Source organism: Lepidochelys olivacea (assembly GCF_965140295.1).
Source record: "Lepidochelys olivacea isolate rLepOli2 genome assembly, chromosome: 9".
In the NCBI taxonomy this organism is placed as follows: domain Eukaryota; kingdom Metazoa; phylum Chordata; order Testudines; family Cheloniidae; genus Lepidochelys; species Lepidochelys olivacea.
This window is the reverse complement of record NC_140419.1, coordinates 90,208,990-90,234,224: the sequence shown is the minus strand read 5'-3', so window position 1 is coordinate 90,234,224 and position 25,235 is coordinate 90,208,990. Positions and strand designations below refer to the sequence as shown.

General features: G+C 45.2%; 2 protein-coding genes across 4 annotated transcripts in view; one reads left to right on the top strand and one right to left on the bottom strand.

The window, feature by feature from the left end:
* The window catches only part of KIAA1210, a 90,246-nt gene extending 87,922 nt beyond the window's left edge, over window positions 1-2,324 (bottom strand). Inside the window, exon 1 of the mRNA XM_084638937.1 lies at window positions 2,170-2,324. The gene's annotated coding sequence lies outside the window, so the exon portion shown is untranslated. The remainder of the gene's footprint in view (window positions 1-2,169) is intronic.
* Window positions 2,325-12,920: 10,596 nt separating this feature from the next.
* PGRMC1 (progesterone receptor membrane component 1) lies at window positions 12,921-23,925 on the top strand. Of its 3 annotated transcripts, none has more exons than XM_084639399.1 (4): window positions 12,921-13,297; window positions 16,517-16,672; window positions 20,821-20,932; window positions 22,427-23,925. In XM_084639399.1, exons 1-3 carry the CDS (start codon window positions 12,979-12,981, stop codon window positions 20,922-20,924), a joined length of 579 nt encoding a protein of 192 aa, XP_084495525.1. In that variant the 5' UTR covers window positions 12,921-12,978; the 3' UTR covers window positions 20,925-20,932; window positions 22,427-23,925. The 3 variants fall into 3 exon arrangements, with proteins under 3 accessions (XP_084495525.1, XP_084495526.1, XP_084495524.1); XM_084639400.1 differs by having other exon boundaries at window positions 12,922-13,297; window positions 22,430-23,925; XM_084639398.1 differs by lacking the exon at window positions 22,427-23,925 and having other exon boundaries at window positions 12,923-13,297; window positions 20,821-21,959.
* The last annotated feature ends 1,310 nt before the right edge of the window (window positions 23,926-25,235 follow it).

The window sequence follows — 25,235 nt, the reverse complement described above, 5'->3', positions numbered from 1 at the left end:
TGCATAAGTGCGTGCAGGGATGTGGCCTACAGACAACTTAATAGTGGCTAGAAAGAACTGTACTAGAATCATAAAAAGAAAAGGAGGACTTGTGGCACCTTAGAGATTAACCAATTTATTTGAGCATAAGCTTTCGTGAGCTACAGCATCCGATGAAGTGAGCTGTAGCTCACGAAAGCTTATGCTCAAATAAATTGGTCAGTCTCTAAGGTGCCACAAGTACACCTTTTCTTTTTGCAAATACAGACTAACACAGCTGCTACTCTGAAACTAGAATCATAGAATATCAGGGTTGGAAGGGACCTCAGGAGGTCATCCAGTCCAACCCCCTGCTCAAAGCAGGACCAATCCCCAACTACATCATCCCAGCCAGGGCTTTGTCAAGCCTGACCTTAAAAACTTCTAAGGAAGGAGATTCCACCACCTCCCTAGGTGACACATTCCAGTGCTTCACCACCCTCCTAGTGAAAAAGTTTTTCCTAATATCCAACCTAAACCTCCCCCACTGCAACTTGAGACCATTACTCCTTGTTCTGTCATCTGCTACCACTGAGAACAGTCTAGATCCATCCTCTTTGGAACCCCCTTTCAGGTAGTTGAAAGCAGCTATCAAATCCCCCCTCATTCTTCTCTTCCGTAGACTAAACAATCCCAGTTCCCTCAGCCTCTCCTCATAAGTCATGTGTTCCAGTCCCCTAATCATTTTTGTTGCCCTCCGCTGGACGTTTTCCAATTTTTCCACATCTTTCTTGTAGTGTGGGGCCCAAAACTGGACATAGTACTCCAGATGAGGCCTCACCAATGTCGATTAGAGGGGAATGATCACGTCTCTCGATCTGCTTGCAATACCCCTAGTTATACATCCCAAAATGGCATTGGCCTTCTTGGCAACAAGGGCACACTGTTGACTCATATCCAGCTTCTCGTCCACTGTAACCCCTAGGTCTTTTCTGCAGAACTGCTGCCGAGCCATTCGGTCCCTAGTCTGTAGCGGTGCATGGGATTCTTATGTCCTAAGTGCAGGACTCTGCACTTGTCCTTGTTGAACCTCATCAGATTTCTTTTGGCCCAATCCTCTAATTTGTGTAGGTCCCCCTGTATCCTATCCCTGCCCTCCAGTGTATCTACCTCTCCTCCCAGTTTAGTGTCATCTGCAAAGTTGCCCAGGGTGCAATCCAGGCTATCCTCCAGATCGTTAATGAAGATATTGAACAAAACCAGCCTGAGGACCGACCCTATAATAAAGGCATAGTCATACATTGGACCAGGAGGGCTAGAGAGGGAAATGAGTGCTAGTCAGCTAGAATATCAGGAACTTTTTTCTCCATTGTTCTCTGCTCCTTTGGTTTGAGTATTTAGGTTTGTTGTCCTCTGGCAGCTTGTTACTGAACAGATTTGCTGAGCCTGTACCATGGGTTTCAGATGGCTAAAGATGTTCCTTGGCTCAAACAAAGGGTGCTTTAAAATTAGGAGTATCCCGCGGAGAGGAGCAGTGGGATGCACTCACACACACTCAGCTCTACCAGGAAATCAGAGGGCGGATGGTACCGAGCCTTTCGGTGTCAGTGGCCTCCAGCTCTAATCTCTCCGCCTCCCTAGACACTTAAAATAGACATAGGGAGCCTTTTGACATCCTGAGCACTGGCAGCACCGGCTGCATTAACCCTGGCAGCAAAGATTAAATGCAAAAGGCACCGGGGTGAGGAAAGAACCAGCGACCCAGCTGGCAACGGGGAGTCCACCGTGCCCCTCACAGGCTCACCCCAGCGCCTGCCTCCGCCCCCCCGAACTGGGGGACCCCCATTCCCAATGCCCCCCCCGGCTCCCAAGCCCCCACCTGGGGGCTGTACACGCGCCGAGCTCCTCACCTCTGGCCTGGCGAGGGGCCCCCCCCAAGACCCGACCTGAAGCCGGCACAGGCTCCGAGGCGCCGGCCTCTCCCCCCGGTGCAGGGTCCCTGGGTGGGAGCGCCCGGCTCCCCCCAGCACCGCACCCCGAAGCCGGGGGCAGAGCGCAGGCTGGGGCACGGTCCCTCCGCAGGGCTCCTGCGCTCAGCCCCTACCCCAGCAGGAGAGCGCCCCGCACGGGGCTTGGCATCCCGGCCAGCCCGGCTTCCCCCCCCCCCCCCGCCGCCGCCCGCGCCCGCTGGGACCCGCAGCCCCTACTCACAGGCGGGGACCCTAGGCGCGTCCGGCGCTTCCCTCTGCCGGGGCTCCGTGCGCTCCGCGCCGCCGGAGCGGCCAGTCGCCGCCCAGTGGCCTCCCCAGCCTAGCGGGCGGGGCAGCGTCTGGAGAGCGGACTGCTGTCAGGAAGATCCCCGGACAGGCCCATGTGCAGAGCCGGGCGCTTCCCCAAGGTGGCTCCCAGCTCCGGCTGGAGTCAAGTTCTGCGAGGCCCGATTCCGTCCGGCCCCCCATTGCCTGCAGCCCTGCGCTCCACCCCAGCCTTGCTTCCGCTCCCCGATGGCTCCAGCCCCTGGCTCTGAATCCTTCCCTCCCCCCAGCAACAGCCCTCGGGCAGGGGCCCTGGATAGCGTATTTATTATTTCCCCCCTTTCACCAATGGGGTAACACTGGAGCACAGAGAAGTGAATGACTGTCGCAGGGACACCAGGAGTGATGGGGGGCTGGAGGGGCTAAAATCCATGGGTCCTGATTCCCAGGCCACTGATCTGACCAGTAGAACCTGAAACCCTGCAAAACTGCCAATGAGGTGAGAAAAGCGAACAGGAATCCCACTCCCAGGTACTTCTGAGAGCTGGGTTATACAGGTTTGCTTGTTTTGAGTGGGACTTGCAGCTTGATGGGTGTTGATTAGTCTCAGCAAATGAAAGAGCACATTTTAAGAGGTGGTGGGAAAAGTCCTCTCAAGCAATAAGCTGTGAACTCCTTGGAAGCATGCAATAATTTCATGTCTATAGTGCATGTCATCCAGAATGTCTCCCACAAATTTTGATATATAGATATCAGCAGTTGAAATGCAGCCACTTCTGGGGTGGTGGTTAGCAAACTGGTGGACAACTGGAGCACAAAAAACAATGTACAACAGCAGGGTGTGTGTGCGCAATTTTGCCTAAGAACACACGGAAAAGCCCCTCTGACCAACAATGCCATGGGATCTTTCATGCTTACCCAGAAACTTGATTTTAAACACCTACCCAAAAGCCCTACACACTCCATGGAACTCAGTGTTGCTTGGGACCTTAAGCAAAGGTCCTGAGTAGGGGTTCTTTCTGAATTCTTCACTTTGCAAATGTACAATAACCTCCCTCTTTTAATAACTTTTCCTGTGTTTGTCACCTCACCTGGAGCACGTGTGTCCTTGGGATAATATAAACTTGAGATCTTGATTCTTATATGTACTGTTTCACCATGCGGTACAATAACTATTTTGAAGAACTCCAGCAAGGAACTTGAAATTAAAGGCCTGAACCCACAAGTGCTTTTATATAGAATAACTTGGCCACATCAACTTCATCTGTGCTCTTTGGGCCCTGTTGTCAATTTTGATGGCTTGATACTCGAGTGTGATGTGGCTCGTTTTCTCTCTTTTTCAGGCTAGACTTTCCAGAGGGTTGATTTGTTTTAACTTGGTTTAATCTGTTACTCTAGTGGCTGTGGTAGCACCATTAGAGTGAAGTTTGAGAAGAGCTTACTTTTTAACAGCTGTTTTTTCTGAGTGCTCTAAAATCCAAATATATAGTCAGGCCAGGTCTACACTACAGACCTATATTGGTAGAACAACATCACCCGGGTGTGTGAAAAATCCAGCCCCTGAGCTATGTAGTTATATTAACCTAACCCCCCATGTAGACAGTGCTGTGTCGAGGAGAGAGCCTCTCCCCTTGACATAGCTACTGCCCCTCAGGGAGGTGGATTAACTATGCCCACCTGACGGGAGAAGTTCTTCCATCAGCGTAGTAGCATCTTCACTGATAGCTGCACCGTTGTAGCACTGTGCATGAAGACAAGCTCTCAGATTGTTTTTAGAATTGCTGTGCCTCACTGGGGTTCAGGGTAGAGTTATTAGTACATATTTGAGGTCAGTGGAGCAAGGAGTTCCCAAGATACAGTGCCACTAAAATAAAGCAAAACCAAAGGATTAGACAAGGAAATATGTTGCCCCCAAAACATTTTAATGTATAATTAATACATCTGAATATCGCAGAGTCTCTGCTCCATCTGCCCCTCTCAGGCAGCACAAAAGGAGTGGATTCCCCAGCAGGCATAGTGCTGGCATAGCTGCTTCTATGCCTCCTTCCCAGGGGTCTTTATATAGGATGCATGGCAATGTAGGGGGGGAACAGCTAGAACACACTCCCTATGGCTATTGCCAGCTGGCAATTTAGAGCAGCCCCTCAAGCTGCTCTAGTCTGTGGTGAGGATGGGGCAGAGACTCCAGGACCAATATTGGTTCCTTGAAGAAGAAAACCTGTCCAGTAAATATTCAGGAGGAATATTCTCCCACCTGACAAAGTTATGATATTATGTTTAGTGGTTAGCTGGTGGTAGCGTCTTTTTGATTTGTTTCGTCTCATTCTCCCCCTGTCCACCACCACCTCCAAACGACTCTGGTAACTATTAAACCTGGCTGCCTTTTTTAATTATAAGCTTTGTATATTTTGAAGTACTGAGGATTTGGGACATGGAGCCTTCCTCCAAACATCTCCGACCACATGTATGCTTCTTCTACATATTTATAACTTCTGTAGCATTTCCCATGCAGCCTACCAGAAATGAATGATGGTGACCAAAAGGATCTGAAAGAATTTCCCTGTGAGGATGTGCCTAGCTAGAGCAGCTGTAAGTGAATAGGAATGGGAGAGTAATGGATTCTTCTCTTGATGTTCATTGAAAACTAACTCCCAGATCACTACTTAGCAGTTTCACCTTGTGTCAAAACCAAACATGAGCTAACTGTCTTAAAATGATGGATAAAATCAGAAAGCTGATGATAAAAGGAACCACTTGTGGAATGAGACAAGAATTTGGCTTGCACCTAGAAATGTGTCAAATCAAAACTGGTTTTATTTCATTGAACTAGACATTGAGATGATTTAGGAGACTGGAGTGAAAGATATGCCTTCCACATGTCTCTTTCTGCTGTTGCTTTCCCACTCTGGCTGCCACTGCTGCCTTCTCCTTCTGGCTTTCAACTTGGCCATCATTCTGTCTTCTCTATGGTGATATCTGGACTTGTCTACACACAGAGCTGCCCAGCCTAACTAGAAGTTATTTTAAACTGAGCTGGTTAAACCAATGCAAAAGGCACATTTATTCTGCTTAAGAGTGGCATATTTTGCTTTATCTTAAATAGATTAGGAACAGATGTTAGCTAAACAGAAATAAGTCACTCTTATCTGAAATAGGAGTCTCTACACTGCCTGTTACATCCATTCAACTAAACTGGTGCAAGTTTGTGTAGAGACAACTCCTCTATCCTACTTTCTTTTTCTTCCCTTTATCCTCTTTCACTACTTGGGCAGATCAATATAATGGCAGGGACACACACAAAAACGAGGGCACTGATATAATGTGCCCTTTTGGGAGGGGGCACAGTGGCACTAGTACAGACAGCAACTACATTATGAGATTTTAGGACCAGGTAAGTAACTTTCACATCAGTAGGAATTGGTCCTTCTGAAGACTACAACCCAGAATGCATTTAAATGCATTGTGTAGTCTCTTCCCTGCCCCCCAACACAGCACTAATGGAAGTGAGTTGTTAGCATTTCACACCATCTGCAACAGTCTTTTATCTAGGGGTGTGTGCTAGGTCAGTCTCTGTCGTATCAAGTTTTCCAGTTACTTTCCACATTCAGGTTTCAGAGAGGCAGCCGGGTTAGTCTGTATCAGCAAAGAGAACTGAGGAGTCCTTGTGGCACCTTAGAGACTAACCCATTTATTTGGGCATATGCTTTCGTGGGCTAAAACCCACTTCATCGGATGCATGCAGTGGAAAATACAGTAGGAAGATATACACAGAGAACATGAAAAAATGGGTGTTGCCATACACACTATAACTAAACCAATCCATTAAGGTGAGCAATTATTAGCAGGAGAAAAAAAAACCTTTTGTAGTGATAATCAGAATGGCTCATTTCAAACAGTTGACAAGAAGGTGTGAGTAACAGTGGGGGGTGGGGGAATAAACATGGGGAAATAGTTTTTACTTTGTGTAATGACCCATCCACTCCCAGTCTCTATTCAAGCCTAATTTAGTGGTGTCCAGTTTGCAAATTAATTCCAATTCTGCAGTTTCTCGTTGGAGTCTGTTTTTGAAGTTTTTTTGTTGGAGAATTGCGACTTTTAGGTCTGAAATTGAGTGACCAGGGAGGTTGAAGTGTTCTCCGACTGGTTTTTGAATGTTATAATTCTTGACATCTGACTTGTGTCCATTTATTCTTTTGCGTAGAGACTGTCCGGTTTGGCCAATATACATGGCAGAGGGGCATTGCTGGCACATGATGGCATATATCACATTGGTAGATGTGCAGGTGAATGAGCCTCTTATGGTGTGGCTGATATGATTAGGTCCTATGATGGTGTCCCTTGAATAGATATGTGGACAGAGTTGGCAACGGGCTTTGTTGCAAATCAGACATCAAGAATTATAACATTCAAAATCCAGTCCGATGAAGTGAGCTGTAGCCCACGAAAGCTTGTGTTCAAATAAATTTGTTAGTCTCTAAGGTGCCATAAGTACTCCTGTTCTTTTTGTGGATACAGACTAACACGGCTGCTACTCTGAAACCTGGATCTCTAGTGCTTACCTAAAAGTCACTGAGCTGGCCCTAAAAAACTCCATATCGTAGCTGGTACTAGCTCAGCAGCTTTCTTGTCATAGTGATGGGCAAAGAGACCTATTTGGCAGGACCAATTCAGAAGCAGCAGGCCTGGCAGCATGACTGATAACTGCAGAAAGAAAACTGTTTGAAAATCAGACGGAGTAGCAAGCTTCCACCAATATGTTTCTCCAAAAGGAAACTCAATAGCACATTGTCAAGCTGCTCCAGCTAGCCGGTCTGCCCCCGTCTCTGACACATTCTCCAGAATTCTGTAATGAGTTCCATCTGGAGCTTTCTTAGGCTGCAGATGTTCTGATTAATCAGTCTCCAGTACTGACATCACCCTGATAGCCGTCGGTATGTCGGATTCTTCACTTTGGGAGAGCTCGCTCTTTCTGGCACCTATCACCATCACATTCCCTTCTCCCTGGTGACCACTGAGGCACATAGTTCACCATCGAGTTCATTTGAATTAGTAGCTCAATAGAGAGAGAGAAAAAGACAGAGGATGCTGCTGCACAATCAACAGTTGAGAGGGGTCCAAGAATATGGCATGACACTGATCCCTGTGCAGAGGGCCAACACAGGGATAATCCCCCACTTAAGACTTCAAAGTAATGGTTAAATGAGACTTAAGTGTTGCACAGGCCTGCTGCGGGCCTTCTGCACAGGGGTGAAATTCACCCACTGACTACAGCACAAGATGAAGGCTGCTCAGTACCCTTGTAATAAATCCCACTTACTGAAGCTTTGCAACACTAGTAAGGACCCTGTTTTCTTGGCCTATGTAGGCAGTAGTGACTTGGGAAAAGTGAGATCAGAACTTCTGCATCATTTATGTTCCTTGTGAGTGAGTTAAGCAGGAACTGGAAGCACTATACCCGAGTGGATGCGGAACTAGATAGGGTCAAACTAAGAAGGCCTGGGTTCAATTCCCAACTCTGCCACTCGTCTGCTGGATGACTTTGGGCAAGTCACATCTCTCCTGGTACCTCAGTTTCCCCATTTGTAAAATGGTAATAATGATACTGATCTCCTTTTATAAGGCACTTTGAGCTGTAAACATGAGATGAACTAGGTTTTATTATTATATGTCTGTCCCAGAAATCCTGTCTATGCTTGGAGAAATTACTGCCAGACAGGGAAATTGGGCTCTTCTCTGCACGTCTGACACAGAAGGGTTTTAGGTGCTAATAAATCCCTTATATGCATAGGTGCTAAAACTAGGAATGCTGGGGGTGCTGCCACACCCCCTGTCTTGAAGTGGTTTCCATTATATACAGGGTTTACAGTTTGGTTCAATGGCTCTCGGCACCACGACTATAAAAATTGCTGCAACACCTCTGCTTATATGGTACTTTACTGCACGGGGGATGCATATTGTAGGTTGGAGGAGGCTATGCCTCCCCAAACAGCTCCACATGGCCCCACTCACACTCCACCCCGAGGTCTCCTCCAGCTTGCCGCTTTCCCCTTGGCCCCAGCCCAGGCAGGCTGCTTCTTTTCCAGGGAGCGTGCTGGGGCTAGGACGGCCGCAGCCACCCTGCAGCCAGGCCTTGGGGTGTCTGGGACTGCCCAGTGCTGAGGGGCCTCCAGGTGCTGGGGCCATGGCGCCCAGTGCTCCAAGGCTGGGGGAGCTGGGGCCATGGTCCCTCGCGGGACTGGCAGCACTGGGGCTACTCAGCCTGTGCTCAGAGGGAGGGGTTGAGGGGGCTGGGGCTGCAGACACGGCACCCAGAGCTAGGGGGCGCTGGGACCACCCACTCAGTGCTTGGGCCACCGGCGCTTGGGGGCTGGGGGCATTTGGGTGGCCCGGGGCTGGGGTGGGGTGTGGCTGGGCTCCGGTGTGGGAAGAGGGGCAGGCTAGCATCTCCAAGCCCCCGGTTCACCCGCCACCCATGCTTTACTAATACTAACTCAACCTCACAAATGTCCTCATTCAATGGGAGTTAGGCACCTAAATACCTTTGAGGATCTGGGCCCTCGTCCCTAGATTAATAAGAGAAATGGCTAGAATGCTGCTAGCAACAACTGTGTTTAAATGTAGCTGGAGCTAAAATAATTCTGATCCCATTGTGAAAAGAACTTTGGTTCTAATCATCTACACACTAAAGAGAATAATCATAAGAACATAAGAACGGCCAGACTGGGTCAGGCCAAAGGTCCATCTAGCCCAGTGTCCTGTCTTCCGACAGGGGCCAATGCCAGGTGCCCCAGAGGGAATGAACAGAACAGGTAATCATCATGTGATCCATCCCCTGTTGCCCATTCCGAACTTCTGGCAAACAGAGGCTAGGGACACCATCCCTGTCCATCCTGGCTAATAGCCATTGATGGACCTATCCTCTATGAATTTATCTAGTTCTTTTTTGAACTCTGTTATAGTCTTGACCTTCACAACATCCTCTCACAAGGAGTTCCACTGGTTGACTGTGCATTGTGTGAAAAATTACTTCCTTTTGTTTGTTTTAAACCTGCTGCCTATTAATTTAATTTGGTGACCCCTAGTTCTTGTGTTATGAGAAGGAGTAAATAACATTTCCTTATTTACTTTCTCTACACCCGTCATGATTTCATAGACCTCTATCATATCCCCCTCCTTAGTCGTGTCTTTTCAAAGATGAAAAGTCCCAATCTTATTAATCTCTCCTCATATGGCAGCCATTCCATACCCCTAATCACTTTTGTTGCCCTTTTTGAAACCTTTTCCAATTCCAATATATCTCTTTTTGAGATGGGGCAACCACATCTGCATGCAGTATTCAAGATGTGGGCGTACCATGGATTTATATAGAGGCAATATGATATTTTCTGTCTTATTATCTATCCCTTTCTTAATGATTCCCAACATTCTGTATGCTTTTTCGACTGCTGCTGCACATTGAGAGGATGTTTTCAAAGAGCTATCCACGACTCCAATATCTCTTTCTTGAGTGGTATCAGCCAATTTAGACCCCATCATTTTATATGTGTAGTTGGGATTATGTTTTCCAATGTTTTCCTTTGTGTTTATCAACATTGAATTTCATCTGCCATTTTGTTGCCCGGTCACCCAGTTTTGAGAGATCCTTTTGTAGTTAAGTTGTGCGTACCCTGTGAAAAATGTCTAGCGGCACCCTTGTTCTTTCCTACCATTGTAAATTATAAAGAAAATCAAACCAACTACTTCCCATCCTAACTTTTAATGAAATGCCACAGTGATAAGCATAAGGAAAAGCAAATACATTGTCATGAATGGGAAATGGCTTTTGGAAAGTATGGTAAGATTTGATGCATATAACTGTCTGATCACTATGAACTCAAACCAAGTTCCTCTGTAGAGTATATGACCAAGTTTCGTACTTCAGCCTGATTTTTCACTTCATTGCACCTTGTGTGGTGCTTCTCAGCTGTGCAAAGAGAGAATGTAATGTTACCATTCTGATTTGGTAGCATTTTACACTCATTTTAGTATAAGTATTAAAAAACACTACCAGGTGCTAGGAGCTGAAAATTCAAGCCCCTTGGTAGGTACTTTTCCCCCCTTCCCTCAGTTCTCTGGTGACACAGGCAGTTAGTAGTGCACAATCACTGTCTAGACTCCAGTACTTCCTTCTTCAGAACACTGTCATAAGTAGAAATAGATGGAATACTACAGCAGGAAAGAGCACACAGTTTTAAGGAATTAGAACTGGTAAATCAGAAGCCTCTCTGTGTTAGCCTCATGGGGCCCCATCTTGAAGTCCTTACTTAGTCCAAACTCCTATTGCAATCAAACTGAATAAGGAATTCCAAGATTTAGACTTCCCATCCCCAGTATAAGCTAGTCGTCTGTTGCTGAACATCTTGGAAAATGCACTCTCAGAACTATCATTTGTGCACTGTCCCTTCATATAACAAAAGGGTGAACACATGGGACCAACCCCACATAGAAGTGGGTATGCAGGTGTATTTGGACTCTCTTTAGTAAATACTATTCAGATCACTCATTTTTCAAGCAGATAATCAAAAATGCACAGGCTCAAGTTTAAACCAGTGGAAAAGAGCTCTTTTATCAGATTAAATGCTAGGAAATGTATAGAAAGAATGTCTGAGTCTTACTAATAGACTAGCTATGAAGCTTAATGATGGGTTGTAATAAAACAATCCATGCTCCACTTGTGGTTATTGTGTATGTAAGGTCACATTTCTGTATTTCAGTTTGCACAACAGCACAGATACAACGGGCCTTTCCACTTCACCACATCAATTTGAAAAGAATGAGCAGAGCTTTTGTATTGTTTTGTAAGGCAATTACAATTTGCTGGCTGCTAAATCAGATTACAGTGTTTCCTGATGAAACCCTCATTGTAAGCATCTATGAAATCTAATTGATCCATTATGGTTAAAGACTAAGGTGATGTTCTAAAATACAGCATGAGCTCTGCAGCAAACATTAGTGTGCTCACAACACCATCTAGTGTTAATTTTTGGCAATGTAGCTAGAAAATGCCTCTAGTCTAGACCAGAGGTGGGCAAACTATGACCTGCCCAGCCCTTGAGCCCCCAGCCCCTCCCCTGCTGTCCCCCTTCCCCCACAGCCTCAGCTCGCCATGCCGACAATGCTCTGGGCGGCGGGGCTGCGAGCTCCTGCCGGGCAACGAGGTGGCGGGGCTGCCAGACATGCTGCTCTGAGCAGCATGGTAAGGGGGTGGGGAGCAGGGGGGTTGGATAAGGGGCAGGGAGTCCTGGGGGGCAGTCAGGGGACAGGTAGTAGGGGGCGGTTGGGTAGGTCAGGGGTTCTGAGGGGGGCCATCAGGGGGCAGGAAGTGGGAGGGGGCGGATGGGGGGCAGGGGCTAGGCTGTTTGGAAAAGCACAGCCTTCCCTACGCGGCCCTCCACAGTTTTGGAACCCTGATGTGGCTCTCAGGCCAAAAAATTTGCCCACCCCTGGTCTAGGCCCAATTCAGCCCTCTTCCTGTTTCTCTTTCCCATAATTGCTAAGAGCAAAATAAGCCTCAACATGTGAAGTGATCCCTCTCTAAGAGATGATATGACATGAATAGCATTGTGGTGGGGCAATTATAACATGTCTTTTAAAAAGGACGGTACAGTTTATTGGAGATAATTACACTTTAGTGTATGGCAAAGTGCAATACAATGTTTTGAAGTATCCTCACACATGGAAGTTCCTTTGATTGCAAATGTCCTAATTAACTATATATACAATTTGGGATGTGCCTCTTATGTTTTATTGGTGGATACTAAAATAATAGGGGGAGAAGTTTTGAATGTGTTCAGGGGATTGTCGTCCTCTGCAAGAGGCGGGAATATTGTAGAAAAAGCACTGAGAAGGGGGAGAACGGAAGAAACTAGCAAGAAAAAATAATGGATTGGTTGATTAAGGATAGTAAAATGAAAAAAGATAAAGTGAATAAAAATCATCTTGTAGTAAAGATTGTAAACTCTGATCCTACAAACACTTTGTAAGTGTATGCTTAACGTTACTACTGAGTTAGCCCAAAGACAACCTTAAGTCTGGCATTCTTGGAGTGCTTGGCTTTGTAACTTTAATATAGTTTTTGTGCATGTAACTACTTACACTGCAGTAGCCCCGAGAGCCCCAGTCATGGCCCAGGAGGACCCCATTGTGCAGTACACCAGCTAAAAGGACAGTCCCTGTCCCAAAAACTTTACCAGTCCAGAACAAGATGAGAGAAAACAGGTGACTAAAGAGTATGATGACCAGATAGCAAGTGTGAAAAATCAGGACAGAGGGTGTGGATGTGTGTGGGGGGATGTAAATAGGGGCCTTTTAAGAAACAGCCCCAAATAAAATCGGGAAATCTGGTCCCCCGACTACAGAGCAGCCCACTGGGAGGGAAAGAAACCAGGAGCCTGCATTGCTCAGGCGCCCAGGGTTGCCTTTGGCCCTGCGGCTGGCCATAGAGTGACCAGATGTGGGGGGAGGAATAGGCGCCTACGCAAGACAAACCCCCCCCGCAACCACTCAGGACGGTCCCGGTAAAGCCTGGCCAAAGCCCGGCTGTTATGACTCGAGCCCAAGCTCGGCGGGGCAGGGGCGGCCCCGGGCCTGGCTGGGCTCGGAGCCGCCTGGGCGGGAAGCCCCAGGTCCCTCCTCCCTGGCGAGGGGCGGCCCCTGCTGGCTGCTCCTCCCCGTCCCCGCTGGCCGCTCAGAGGCAGCCCGGCGAGCCGCGGAACCAGCCGAGCCCATGGCCCAGGAAGACGAGGCGGCGGCGGCGGCGGCGGAGGAGGGCGGCGGCGGCGGCGGGGGGCTGCTGCTGGAGATCCTGAGCTCGCCGCTCAACCTGAGCCTGCTGGGCCTCTGCCTCTTCCTGCTCTACCAGATCCTGCGGGGCGAGCGGGCCCCGCGCCAGCCCGACGACGCCGAGCCGCCGCCCAAGCTCAGGCGCCGCGACTTCACCCTGGCGCAGCTGCGGCCCTACGACGGGGTGCAGGACCCGCGCATCCTCATGGCCATCAGCGGCAAGGTCTTCGACGTGAGCCGCGCCAGGAAGTTCTACGGGCCCGGTGCGTGCGGGGGGCGGCTGGCCCTGGGGACCGGGAGCTGGGGTGCAGTGTGGGGACGACTTGGGGGGCAGTGTGGGGATGAGGGGGACGACTTGGGGGGCAGTGTGGGGATGAGGGGGATGACTTGGGGGGCAGTGGGGACCAGGGGAGGTGGGGGTGAGGAGAGGCTCTGGGGAGCTGTGGGGGGAGGCGCTGCGTGCAGCGGCGAGGAGGGGGTGTAGTAGGGATGAGGGGGAGGTACTGGGGTATAGTGTGGGAGAGGGGTGCAGTGGGGACCGGGGGAGGTGCTGAGATGTAGTGGTGGAGGTGCAGTGAGGGGGAGGAGAGGCTCTGGGGAGGAGTGTGGGGGAGAGGCCTTGGGCTCTGACTCTCTCAATATGTTCCTATCTACCGAGCAGAAATCCCCAACCCTTTCTCCCTCCATCTGCTGCTTGTTTCCCTATGTAACTGGGATCCAGTCTGTGGAGAGGATTATACTGGGGGCACTTAATTGTGGGGGGGAGAGGCCCTTGTGGCCTCTGTCTGCAGTTCAGAAGCCCAGCCCCTCAGGCAACTCCCAGGGCCTGATTGAACACAACTCAAATCACTGCCTTACTCTGTAATCTCCGTGAGTGTAGTAGGCTACACAACACTCAGTGCCTCTGTCCAGAGCACAGGAGACACCTAGGTGACAAGGCAAAACTACCAATGTGAGGGAAGTTGGTGGGGGGCAGGGGCCAAAGTAAAAGGCAGTGGTGGTCTCTAAGGGGGAAAGTACCCCGCCCCAGGACTTTGCAATATATGCTGTCTGCCGGAGTTTCCTATTTGAAAAACACTTTTTCTTCTGAGCGGCTCTGGGTTTGGGTTGTCGTTAACGTTGGTGAACTTATGCCTAATTGGAGGTGATAGCACTACAACTAAAAAGAAAAGGAGGACTTGTGGCACCTTAGACTAACATTTATTAAAGCATAAGCCTTCATGAGCTACAGCTCACTTCATCGGATGCATACAGTGGAAAATAGAGTGGGGAGATTTTATATACACAGAGAACATGAAACAGTGGGTGTTACCATACACGTTGTAAGGAGAGTGATCAGGAAAGGTGAGCTATTACCAGCAGGAGGGGGGAGGGCGGGACCTTTTGTAGTGATAATCAAGGTGGGCCATTTTCAACACTTTACAAGAACAATGTGGGGGGAATAAACATGGGGAAATAGTTTTACTTTGTGTAATGACCCATCCACTCCCAGTCTTTATTCAAGCCTAAGTTAATTGTATCCAGTTTGAAAATTAATTCCAATTCAGCAGTCTCTCCTTGGAGTCTGTTTTTGAAGTTTTTTTTGTTGAAGAATCACCACCACAACAACAACTAAGTAATAATAATGCGGTCATGAAGTTGGGAGCCAGTCCTGCAACTCCTACTCACCTAAACTAATTGGCATAACCAGGGCTTCTCCTGTGAGTAAGGGTTTACTTGTATCATTAGGGTTACAGAACCAAGTATTTTAGTTGTGTACACTCAAAGTATATCTACTTCTTTCACTTTTTTTGTCAAGCTCCATGCACATTTATAGTACTCTTTAAATCAGCGGTTCTCAAACTTTTGTACTGGTGACCCCTTTCACATAGCATGCCTCTGAGTGCAACCCCCACCTCTTATAAATTAAAAACACTTTTAATATAGTTAACACCATTATAAATGCTGGAGGCAAGCGGGATTGGGGTTGGAGGCTGACAGCTCGCGACCCCTCCCCTGTATGTGTGTATGTAATAACCTTGTGACCCCCTGAGAGGGTCTCGACCCCCAGTTTGAGAACCCCTGCTTTAAATGATTATACTGATGGGGCAGGCAGTTTTGTTTACTTCATGCAACTCACCTGGCACCTTCCTTTGTAATGCCATAGGTCGCAGCTCGTGAAATCTTTTGTTGATTTCATCATTACATTCCCTTTTGATAGAAACAGTTCTATTATTTAATATTTATAATATAGTAACACAGAGGTATTTTTATGATACTTGTTCCCAATCAAAATCACAGCCCCACTTGTGCTGTTCAAACACATGCAAAGATGATCCATGCCCCATAGGCACTTGAGGGCGGGGGGGGGGTGTAAAGAAGAGTAGGGTTTTAAGTTCTAGAACAGTAAGGTAATATACATGATTGATTTGAATGTGTGGTTCTCTATCAGCAGAGAGATTTAAAAAACCTACTCGTGAGTTATATCTGAGAACATGAGAGGCTGTGTACCATGTCTGATTTATTAATGTAGTCATGAAATTGGGTCTCTGCTTGTATGAAAAGGAAAGTGATTCCATTTATTGAAATCTGAAAAGGCTTCTTCCCCCCCAGTGCAGGTGGGCACTAAAGTAACCAGATTTTGGTGTTACATTAATGCCTCCTAAGAGAGCTGAATCATTGGAACATGTGCTATCTTAAATTTTCTGTTACTTCTGTACTGATAAAACATTCTGCTTACTATTGCACATAAGTTAATGATTGATGAAGTGTACCAGCAGTCCCTCTTGATAAGATACTTCTGACCCACTGTGACCTGTACACATCAGTCCCTTGGGATCATTATGCATTACATGCATTTTGTGTAAATTTTATATTTACTAAGCACCTGCTTCCAGCCTGATTGCTATCCTTGGAGTAGGGTCCTGTTAAGATTCTCCTCCATATCTCAAGCCAACTAATCACCTTTCAGGTCCTCCTTCTTCCATGGGTCAACTCTCTAAGCCAGAAGGATTTGTCAGAAAGCTATACACTTGCCTTGCACTCCATCTCATCAGACTTCTGAATCCTTTCTCCTTTCCTCTTCCCATGAAAACTGACTCCTGTTTGCTGTCTTTACAGGTGCCACCCATATGTCTCGGGCTTGCTCCAAGAAAGCCATTTGCTTCTTGTCATCTTGTGCATAGCTCCCTTTTGCATGCCCTCCACACACCAGCACTTGTCTCTTCTTCCTGATGTCCCAGCATGCTCAGTATCTTCTTTAGTGATTCTGTTTTCTTGTAGTGTTTCTTGTTTTTGTTTTGGGGGGGGGGGTTGGGTGTGTATGTACTGGAAAATATCTGGCTCAATATTACAAAATAGGGCAAATTTTACAATACAAATCTTATTTGGGGATTTCAACATAAGATTCAAGTCAGGGGATCAGCATGTCATTTGGTTCTTGGTACGTGGTCCTCAAAGAAACAGCAATGTTGTAATTATCCCGACATTTTTTTATTTTAAAGAGGGCCCATATGGAATTTTTGCTGGAAGGGATGCATCCAGAGGTCTTGCCACATTCTGTCTGGATAAGGAGGCTCTGAAGGATGAATATGATGACCTGTCTGATCTCAATGCTACGCAGCAAGAGACCCTGAGAGACTGGGAATCACAGTTCATGTGTAAGCAATTTCAAATCCACTCTCTGTGAAGTAGCTAGCTTCTGTGTATAATGGTGAAGACATTCAATACAGTACATCACGTGTCTAAGAGACAAGGTGGGTGAGGTTAATATTGTTGTTTACACCAGCTTCTGATGGGGAAAGACCTAAGCTTACAAAAAGGCCGCCTTCTTCAGGTCTGACCCACCCCTGAAGAAGAACTGTATAAACTCAAAAGATTGTCTCTCACCAACAGAAGTTGATCCAATAGAAGATACTAACTCATCCATCTTGTCTCTCTAATATCTTGGAACCAACGCTGCAAACAAACTTCTGTCTGAAAATATGGTACCCTTTATTGCAGTGGTTCCCAAACTGGGGTTCGCGGAACATTACAGGGTGTTCGCCAGAAAAATGTCACTCATGGTGGCCAGAGGACCCCGGGCATTGGAGGCAGTAGGTGGGACCTGGTTGCAGGGCTGGCAGCCCGAGCCCCAGGGAGAGCAGGGCCGGGCAGTTGGGGCTGGCAGCCCGAGCCCTGCCCCCATTAGCGGGGGAGCCGGGAATCTGAACCCCAGCACTCCGCATGGGGTTGACGGCCCGAGCCCCAGGGAGAGCAGGGCCTGTGGTCATCGGGACCTGCAGCCTAAGCTCAGTGGAGCTCAGTTGACCGGGGCGGTCAATGGGGTCCAGCGGTAAGAGCCTCACTGAGTGTGGAGGAAATTTAAACTTAAATCCCTGGAAATATTCATTTTTAGGAGGGGGTTAATGAGATTTTACAATTTAGTGAGAGGGGTTCGCAGGCTGTTTAAAGTTTGGGAACAACTGCTTTATTGTAACACTTAAGTTTTCTAAAACTGAAAGATTAGAGAGAAAAAAATGTCAGTTTTTCCCCCATTTGGGTGGTGGTATTTTTGTTTGGTTTTGATTTTTTACAGAGAAAGAAGAGATTAAACCACTATTTCCAATAGTAAAATCTGACTGTAAAACTACCAAAAAAAAAAAATGGCAGGGAATGAAACTGCTTTTAACTTTTTAATTAACCTGGTTGCACATGGAGAGTGTTCCTGTAAGGCAGTTAAGCTTAGTTGGCATTGTATGGGAGCATTCTGTATTTTTAACATCCTGAAGAATTAACGAAGCTTATTTCTGGGGAAACTAGATGTTTTCCACTTGGTACTCCTTGTTTCTCCTATTCTTATTTTGAGCATTTACAAAACAAGGTTTGGAGAAGTAAAATTTGCAGAAGCTTCTAAGTGACTTTCAGAAGCCTAATTTGCATTTTGAAAAATCATTTAAGCACCTTTGAATACTGAGTGAAATTAATAAATTCTGTATATGTCAAATTATCTATGCAGCATTATTCAGGAATGGCAGCCCCAGGATTAGGGGAGACAGGCTGCCCTTTGCTCACATCCAGAGACTTTGCCAACAAAATAAGTTTAAAGCAGTTATCCCTTTTGTTGTCTTTTGAGGCTTGGATATAAATATACAATGATCTAAAAAATCTGGGCAGTATTCTTCTGTTTCGAACTAGGGGTCACCAAATTAAATTAATTGGCAGCAGGTTTAAAACAAAAGGAAGTATTTCTTCATACAATGCACAGTCCACCTTTGCCACAGGATGTTGTGACGGTCAAGACTATAACGAGGGTTCATAAAAGAACTAGATAAATTCATAAAGGATAGGTCCATCAATGGCTATTAGCCAGGATGGGCCGGGCTGGTGTCCCTAGCCTCTGTTTGCCCGAAGCTGGGAATGAGCAACAGGGAATGGGTCACTTGAGATTTCCTGTTCTGTTCATTCCCTCTGGGGTACCTGGCATTGGCCACTATCGGAAGACAGGATACTGGGCTAGATGGACCTTTGGCCTGACCCAGTATGGCCTTTCTTATGTTTTGCAGCTCTTAGTATTAAAGGCTTCCAATGTAAATCTAGCTGCTCTGTGGTCCCGGTTTTTGTCTTTTGTCTTTTTTTTTTTTTTTTTTTAACAGTACTTTGTAGGTTGGAAACTGCTCAGCTAGCTTCTTCTGTCCAGGAGTTTGATTATTATATAATGATCCACTACAGTAATACCTTCCTGGTGAAGAATATTAACTGCACAACACTTAACCTGGGTTACTAGACCAGGAAAGCGCTATGTGGGTGGTTTTTTTCATTTACATAAAACAGACTGTAAGTGTTGTTTATATAACAAGCATTTCAGTAAGAAACATGTAATGGAAATTCCATATACACTTGGTCTAGAAAATGACCATTAAAGTTTACTAGGAGTCTGGCTGCATGGTGGTTAGTGTTAAAACAAAAACATCAGACTAAATTTTAAAGTCTAGAACCTGAATTGATTCAGCGTTTCCACTATTAGACTGGTGTAAGATACTTACAAATGCATATGGCATATAACCCTTAAGTCTTAAGATACCTACATTCAGACAACATTAAGTGTAACTTGTCTGTCCTTTCACAGCTGCGGTTTCTGACATGCTCATTGCTAGCATGGTCTTCACACCAGAAACCTATACAAACTTTACATTAAGCAGTCAGTCTGGAGTCAGATGTAGACAAGACATTTTCATCATGATCAATTTGTGAAGTTAACTTTCATATGTTCCTGTTGTATATTGTGTTTCTGTCAAGGAGCTTTCTAAAGAGTACATGTGAAAATAATCTATTCAATGTGCCTAAATGTAATGAAGTTCTTTTAAAAGACATAGTTGAAAAGGAAATAATCCTCTAAGGTTAAAACCTTTCAATGGAGTAAAAAAAAAATGATGTAGGGGCAAATGTAGACAAGGATATTTTTCCACAGTATCACTTCCCCTAGTCATAAATAATCAATATTTTGGGAACAACGTATTTTTTGTGCAATGAGAACTAAAAGGTGGTTGTTTTTTGTTTTTGTTTTTAATTTGGTGTCCAACATGAACAGCCAAGCTTTCCTCAGATAATGTTATTGGGTTTTTTTGCTCCTAATTTGCTATTTTGGGAAACCTCCTCATGTAGACACAACTGCTGTTTTGACACTCATCCTGTCTTGAACAAAGCTGTTAATCATGTCACGTTGAATGGTGGTTTTATGATAAGTGTGTCCTAGACACCAGGATTACACTACTATATGTCAGGTTTCAGAGTAGCAGCCGTGTTAGTCTGTATCCGCAAAAAGAAAAGGAGGACTTGTGGCACCTTAGAGACTAACAAATTTATTTGAGCATAAGCTTATGTTCAAATAAATTCGTTAGTCTCTGAGGTGCCACAAGTCCTCCTTTTCTTACTACCATGTGTGACCAAAAACCAGCATTTAAATCGGTCTTTCCAGGAGTGAAGCGTTAGTACTTTGCAGTTGTTAATGTAGTTCCCAAACTTCTAGCAGATCATGCAAATATTCGCCTTTAAATTCATATAATTTTAAACTATAATATAGGAGAGAGTATAGTAAGAGATTTCCCTTCACTTGCTAAAAGGCTTTGCATCAGATAAGGAGAGCTCTGATTCATAACCTTCCTCCTTATGCATATGTCTTACTACTTAGATATTTCCTTGTGAAGTATTTTAACAGGAGTAAGGCTTGTCTGGGTGCACAGTGGGAGAATTCCACTAGAGAGTGCCATCTCTAATGCTGGTGGGAAGAACATTTTTCCTGTTTCCCAGTGCCTGTTCACAGCATGAATCTCTGAAAATCTAAACCTTTCAAGGTTTTCTTGACATTCCCCAAGAACATTCTCAGGATGCCAGCTTCCAGAACTGGCATAGGCAAGTATAATGGGGGGGAGGGGGAAACGGGGGTGTTATTCTTTCCCACTCACCCCCAAAATGGTGATTTCATTTCTTCACTGTGATAGCTGGCTCCCTTTGAACATGAGACCTGAGGCTGTGGGTAACAAAAGTATCCGCGAATGGCTTTACATTGTCACTCCTGGTTTTGGCAATAGGAGAAGAATTGTATTGTTTGCATTTATTTTGCCCATTTCTCACATAAATATCACCTGTTATGATGATAGGAATAGTTTGGCAAGTCAGTCACTTTTGTCAGTGTGCAAAACAAAGGTAGAATTGGTGGTTCTTGATTTTAATTTTAATGCTATGTTAACCACTGTCTGTTTTAGTGAAAACATTAGGTTGCACAAGGTAAAGGAATGATCTGTATTCTGTGCTTTTTCTCAATTTACAGTTAAGTATCACTACGTTGGCAAACTGCTGAAGGAAGGAGAGGAACCCACCGTATACTCAGATGAAGAAGAAAAAGAAGACGCTAAAGATCAAAAGAGAGACTAGAGAATGCAGTGAGGAACAATATTTTTGTATCTTAAGGGACCATTTGTAACATTCCAGTTCTGTTTTATAAGTTGTAATATCAACAGTAATTAGAAAAGGTACAGACTTGCTGTGATTGGATTGTTTTTAAAACCGTTCTTAATCTAAATTTACCAGTAACATAAACAAGATTAAATTTCTTACATAAAAACTGCATGACCTGAATGTTCTGTAGGACAAAAAGCACCAGGACAGTGCAAAAGTGAACTGCAACTTTGTACTAAAGTTATTTCTGCTTTTCTTCCATCAGAGTCGGTTGAAATAAAAAAAGCTTTTATTTAATGGCTAAGGCCCCAATTCTGCGAACACTTAAGCCTAAGAGTAACTTTACACATATGAGTAGTTATGCTACACTGAACTCAATGGAAGAGCTTGCAGGATGTGGGCTTTAGATTATAATCTCTATGGGGCAGGGACCATGTCCATAAAGCATCATACATATCTATGGTGCTACATAAATAATTTAATAGCAGATAAAACTGACATTTTAAAGATTTACCGCAAGCTTATAGGTGAATTACTGAACATGAATACTTTAAAAAAAAAAAAAAATCCTCTTTTTGTTCAGAGAGGCTATATCATTTTTAGGTACTCATGTCATTATTCAAGGACTGATGAATGGCTAGGCTAATTCCCAGCTCGGGTAGACATGATAAAAATAGCAGCGTGGCCACAGTGGCTCAGGCTAGCTGTCCGAGTACAACCCCATCCAAGATCCTAGTTGTGTATTTGAGTAGCTAGCCTCAGTCACTGTCTGTGCCATGGCAGCCACATTATTTTAGCATGCCAGCTTGATCAAAGCCACCATGTATGTGTCTGCCAGGTACAGAAATACACCTCCCAGCGACAGTGAAGACGTACTCCATGTTTATTCACAGCCACGTAACTGGACTAATGATTTTTGTTGTGTTTACCTCTAAAGCATATCTGAAATGTTACAGAAGTTTTGGTATTGATTATAAATTGCCCCTCCCACCTTGGGAGGGGCATGACTCAGCTATGACTACTGTTTGTTCACTTTTCTTCTTAGCAAAACTATTCTAGGGACTGATTCCAAAATTTAATCCAGATGAAATTAAACCAGAGAGGGGTGTGTGTGGCACAGTGTTGGGGGAGACTGCTATTGATTGCTTGGCCTAGTCTACACTAGAAAAGATTTGTTGGTATAGTTTTTATTGTCAAACCACCTAATGTAGACACAGCTTATCCCGGCAAAAGAGTGCTAAAGCTGGTACGGTTCATACCAGTTCCCAAAACAAAATAAGTAGTACCAGCAAAAGCACTTTATTGCCATACAGCTGCATCCACACCAGTGCTTTTGCTGGTATAGAAGTATCATTTGAAAAAACATGGCACCCCTAACTGATATTACTATACCAGCAAGTTTCTAGGATAGAGCAGGCCCTAGAATTGTATTTAGCCTGTTACTTTGTCTTATAACTCACATCCAGGCTTCTTTTTAGCAGGTTCTTCCTTACTGAGTAACCAAGTCGCATACCAGAAGGGGGAATTGAGAATGCCTTTGCCCAGTGAGGAGGGTCAACATGCTGTTAGGATACTGAAGAAATATTTCAGCTTGTTAGTGGAAATTTCGAGGAGTTAATGGCCCACTGATCCCTCATGGAATGCATTCCTTGCCGAAACACTTTTGCTTGCATGTTGGGCGTGCTCTGTAGTTCTCCATCGTTCCCACTCTGTCAGATGCTGCTGTTGGATCCAATTAAGCAAGTCAGTGTAGGTCCTTGCTTTTTAGCTTGTTTCCCTTCTTAGTCCAACAGACCCTGAGTTCACTGGCCTTCAGGACATGTTTCAAGTTATCTATTCACTTAGGCCTCTGCCTCATGAGAGGCACTTTCCCCCTCAGAGCGCTTTTTTGTTTTTGAGTTGACTGTTGTTCAGTGGTTCTTTTTTACCTTGTCTGGTCTAAAGTTTGTGATTTTTGCAATAGGCTGACTATGCAGAACTCTTGCCCACTTGCCTGCAGTATGTATGTAATATATTTTAAGCAAAAGTAATGTTTTAACTCTTTAGTACCATGGTAAAGGGTGGGCAAGTGGGTTTTATACTTAGGCAGTAAACTTTCAAGACAACATTGCAAATCTACAATAGGTACATTCCTACACTGAAAGGTTAATAGTGCTCTGAGGGCTTAAGCACAGGCCTAGAGTCAGACTTGCTCTGTAGGCTTAGCCAAATCACTTTAACTCTATGCTCCAGTTTCTCCATTGGTAAAAGGAGGAGGATATCTACTTCACAGGGGATTGAGCCTCAGTTCTTTCATGTAAAGTGCTTGTAGATCCTCCAGTGGAAAGTGCTATAGAAAGGCAAAGTATTATGTAGTTTCTTAGCTGTTTTCTTCATGGTGCCCATGATGTGTGTTAGCCTGATGTGTGTTGCTGCTACTGTGTACTTTTTTCAATGAAAACAAGCTCCATGGGAGCTCAAGCCTCTTGCAAAATCCTTTGTTGCCGATGACCCTATTTGCCAGAGCAACCCAATATTTTATAAAACTTAGGAAAATTTAGACAGAGCGTAGCTGCTTACACCAAATAAAAAGGGAAACAGTCCGTAAAGTAGACAAAATTGTTCTTAAATAGGAAGTGTTCCATGAGGTCAGCAGCTTTTGTAAACACCAACTAGTGCACTGTATAAAAGTACCTGAGACCGTGTGTGTTCAGAATGACTATTCTCAATCCATACCCTGAGAACCACTTTGATGGCATTTGTCTTTTTGTAACACTACGCATTAAAACAAAGAATAGTTGTTTGCACAGGTAGCTTGCTAAAATATTATTATATGAACTACATAGGGAGGGGCTAGGCTAATGCAAAACTAGTTATAGGCTTTTTGTTGCTTTTTAAAGCCATTTATACTCCTTTTAGACTATTTCTAATGGTTTTACCTCAAATCAGAAAAGTGCTTTTACTTCTTACAGGCAGACAATAAAATTCTTACATAGTGGTGGTATTTCTTTATTTTATCTAAAGGGACCAAATGCAACTTTCTAGTCCCTAGCATTCTGAATTTCAGGTGTTTTGTTTATATATTGTTTCCAGTCTGTCATGTGAACAGGAATAATGCATAATATACAGTCTCCCCTTTGGATGCTCCATATTCACCCTCAGCCAGTCTAAATTGAATGCCTCTGGAGGGGATTTGAAACATACTAATTTTAACTGAACATTTGATTAATGACTGTACAGTTGACAAGATTATACTCTAGCACTGCTATAAAATCTGCTTTGCTGTTGTATATCTGCAGCTGTGCAATAAAGGCTCAAATAAGCATTAACGGTGGATAGCAAGAAAAACATAAAGTTGAAGGTTGGGATGCCTTTACGTGAGCTTAATAAGATCAACAAGCTACACTTCTATGTGATCTAATGTGCTTCTTATGCCATTGCTAAGCTATTAATAAACCAAGGGCATGTCCATGCTACAATCTTAAATCAACCTAGGTTAGTACTAACTGCAGTGGCTGATGTCCACACTACCCTCCTTCTGCCGGTGGTACATGCACTCACCACGAGCACTTTCATCAACTGAAGCGGGGAGTCGGGGGGGGCTGAGAGCTAGTGCTCTTAACTCCACACAAATCCCTGCCGGGACCTCAGCTGCCCCCTGGTCTTCTCGCCTTCCTGCTCCTGGTTGGGGTACCTCACTTCCAGCGGGGAGATCCATGCCTGGAGTCTGGTTGGCTGCCATGCTTCCAGCAGGGAATCAAGACTTGCCACTGCCCAAAGTGGATTTTGGAATGTTAAAAATTGTCTGACAGCCCCTAAAAAACCTCCATGGTCCACAGAAGTGAGGGGTGGGCAGATTTTATATGGAACTCAAGGAAAATAATTTAACTAAACCACCAAAAATCAGAATGAACATTGCTAACACAATGTACACATATACATCCACCCTCCACCTCCCAAAAGCCAGTGATCTTCCCCCCACCTGGGCATCACAGCTATGCCAACATTTCAGACTGAATCACCTGTAAAGATGAGTTTCCAGTTGTAGCCTGTCTGGTTAATATAAACTTTAGGCAGAGCTGACAGGATTGACGTGTGCAACTCCCTGCTCTGGCACCAGAGCTTGCCCAGTGCAGAAGCTGCACTGGGCCTATTATTTCCTTGATTTGAAGGTCACCCTTTTTAAGAGTTCAAATGCAAAAAACATTATTTTGGCTTTAATGTTGTCCCTCCAAAATTAACTCCCCATCTTTGCTCCATCATTTCTTGGGTGGGAGACCCTTTGAGTTCAACCTGTGGCTGCATGTA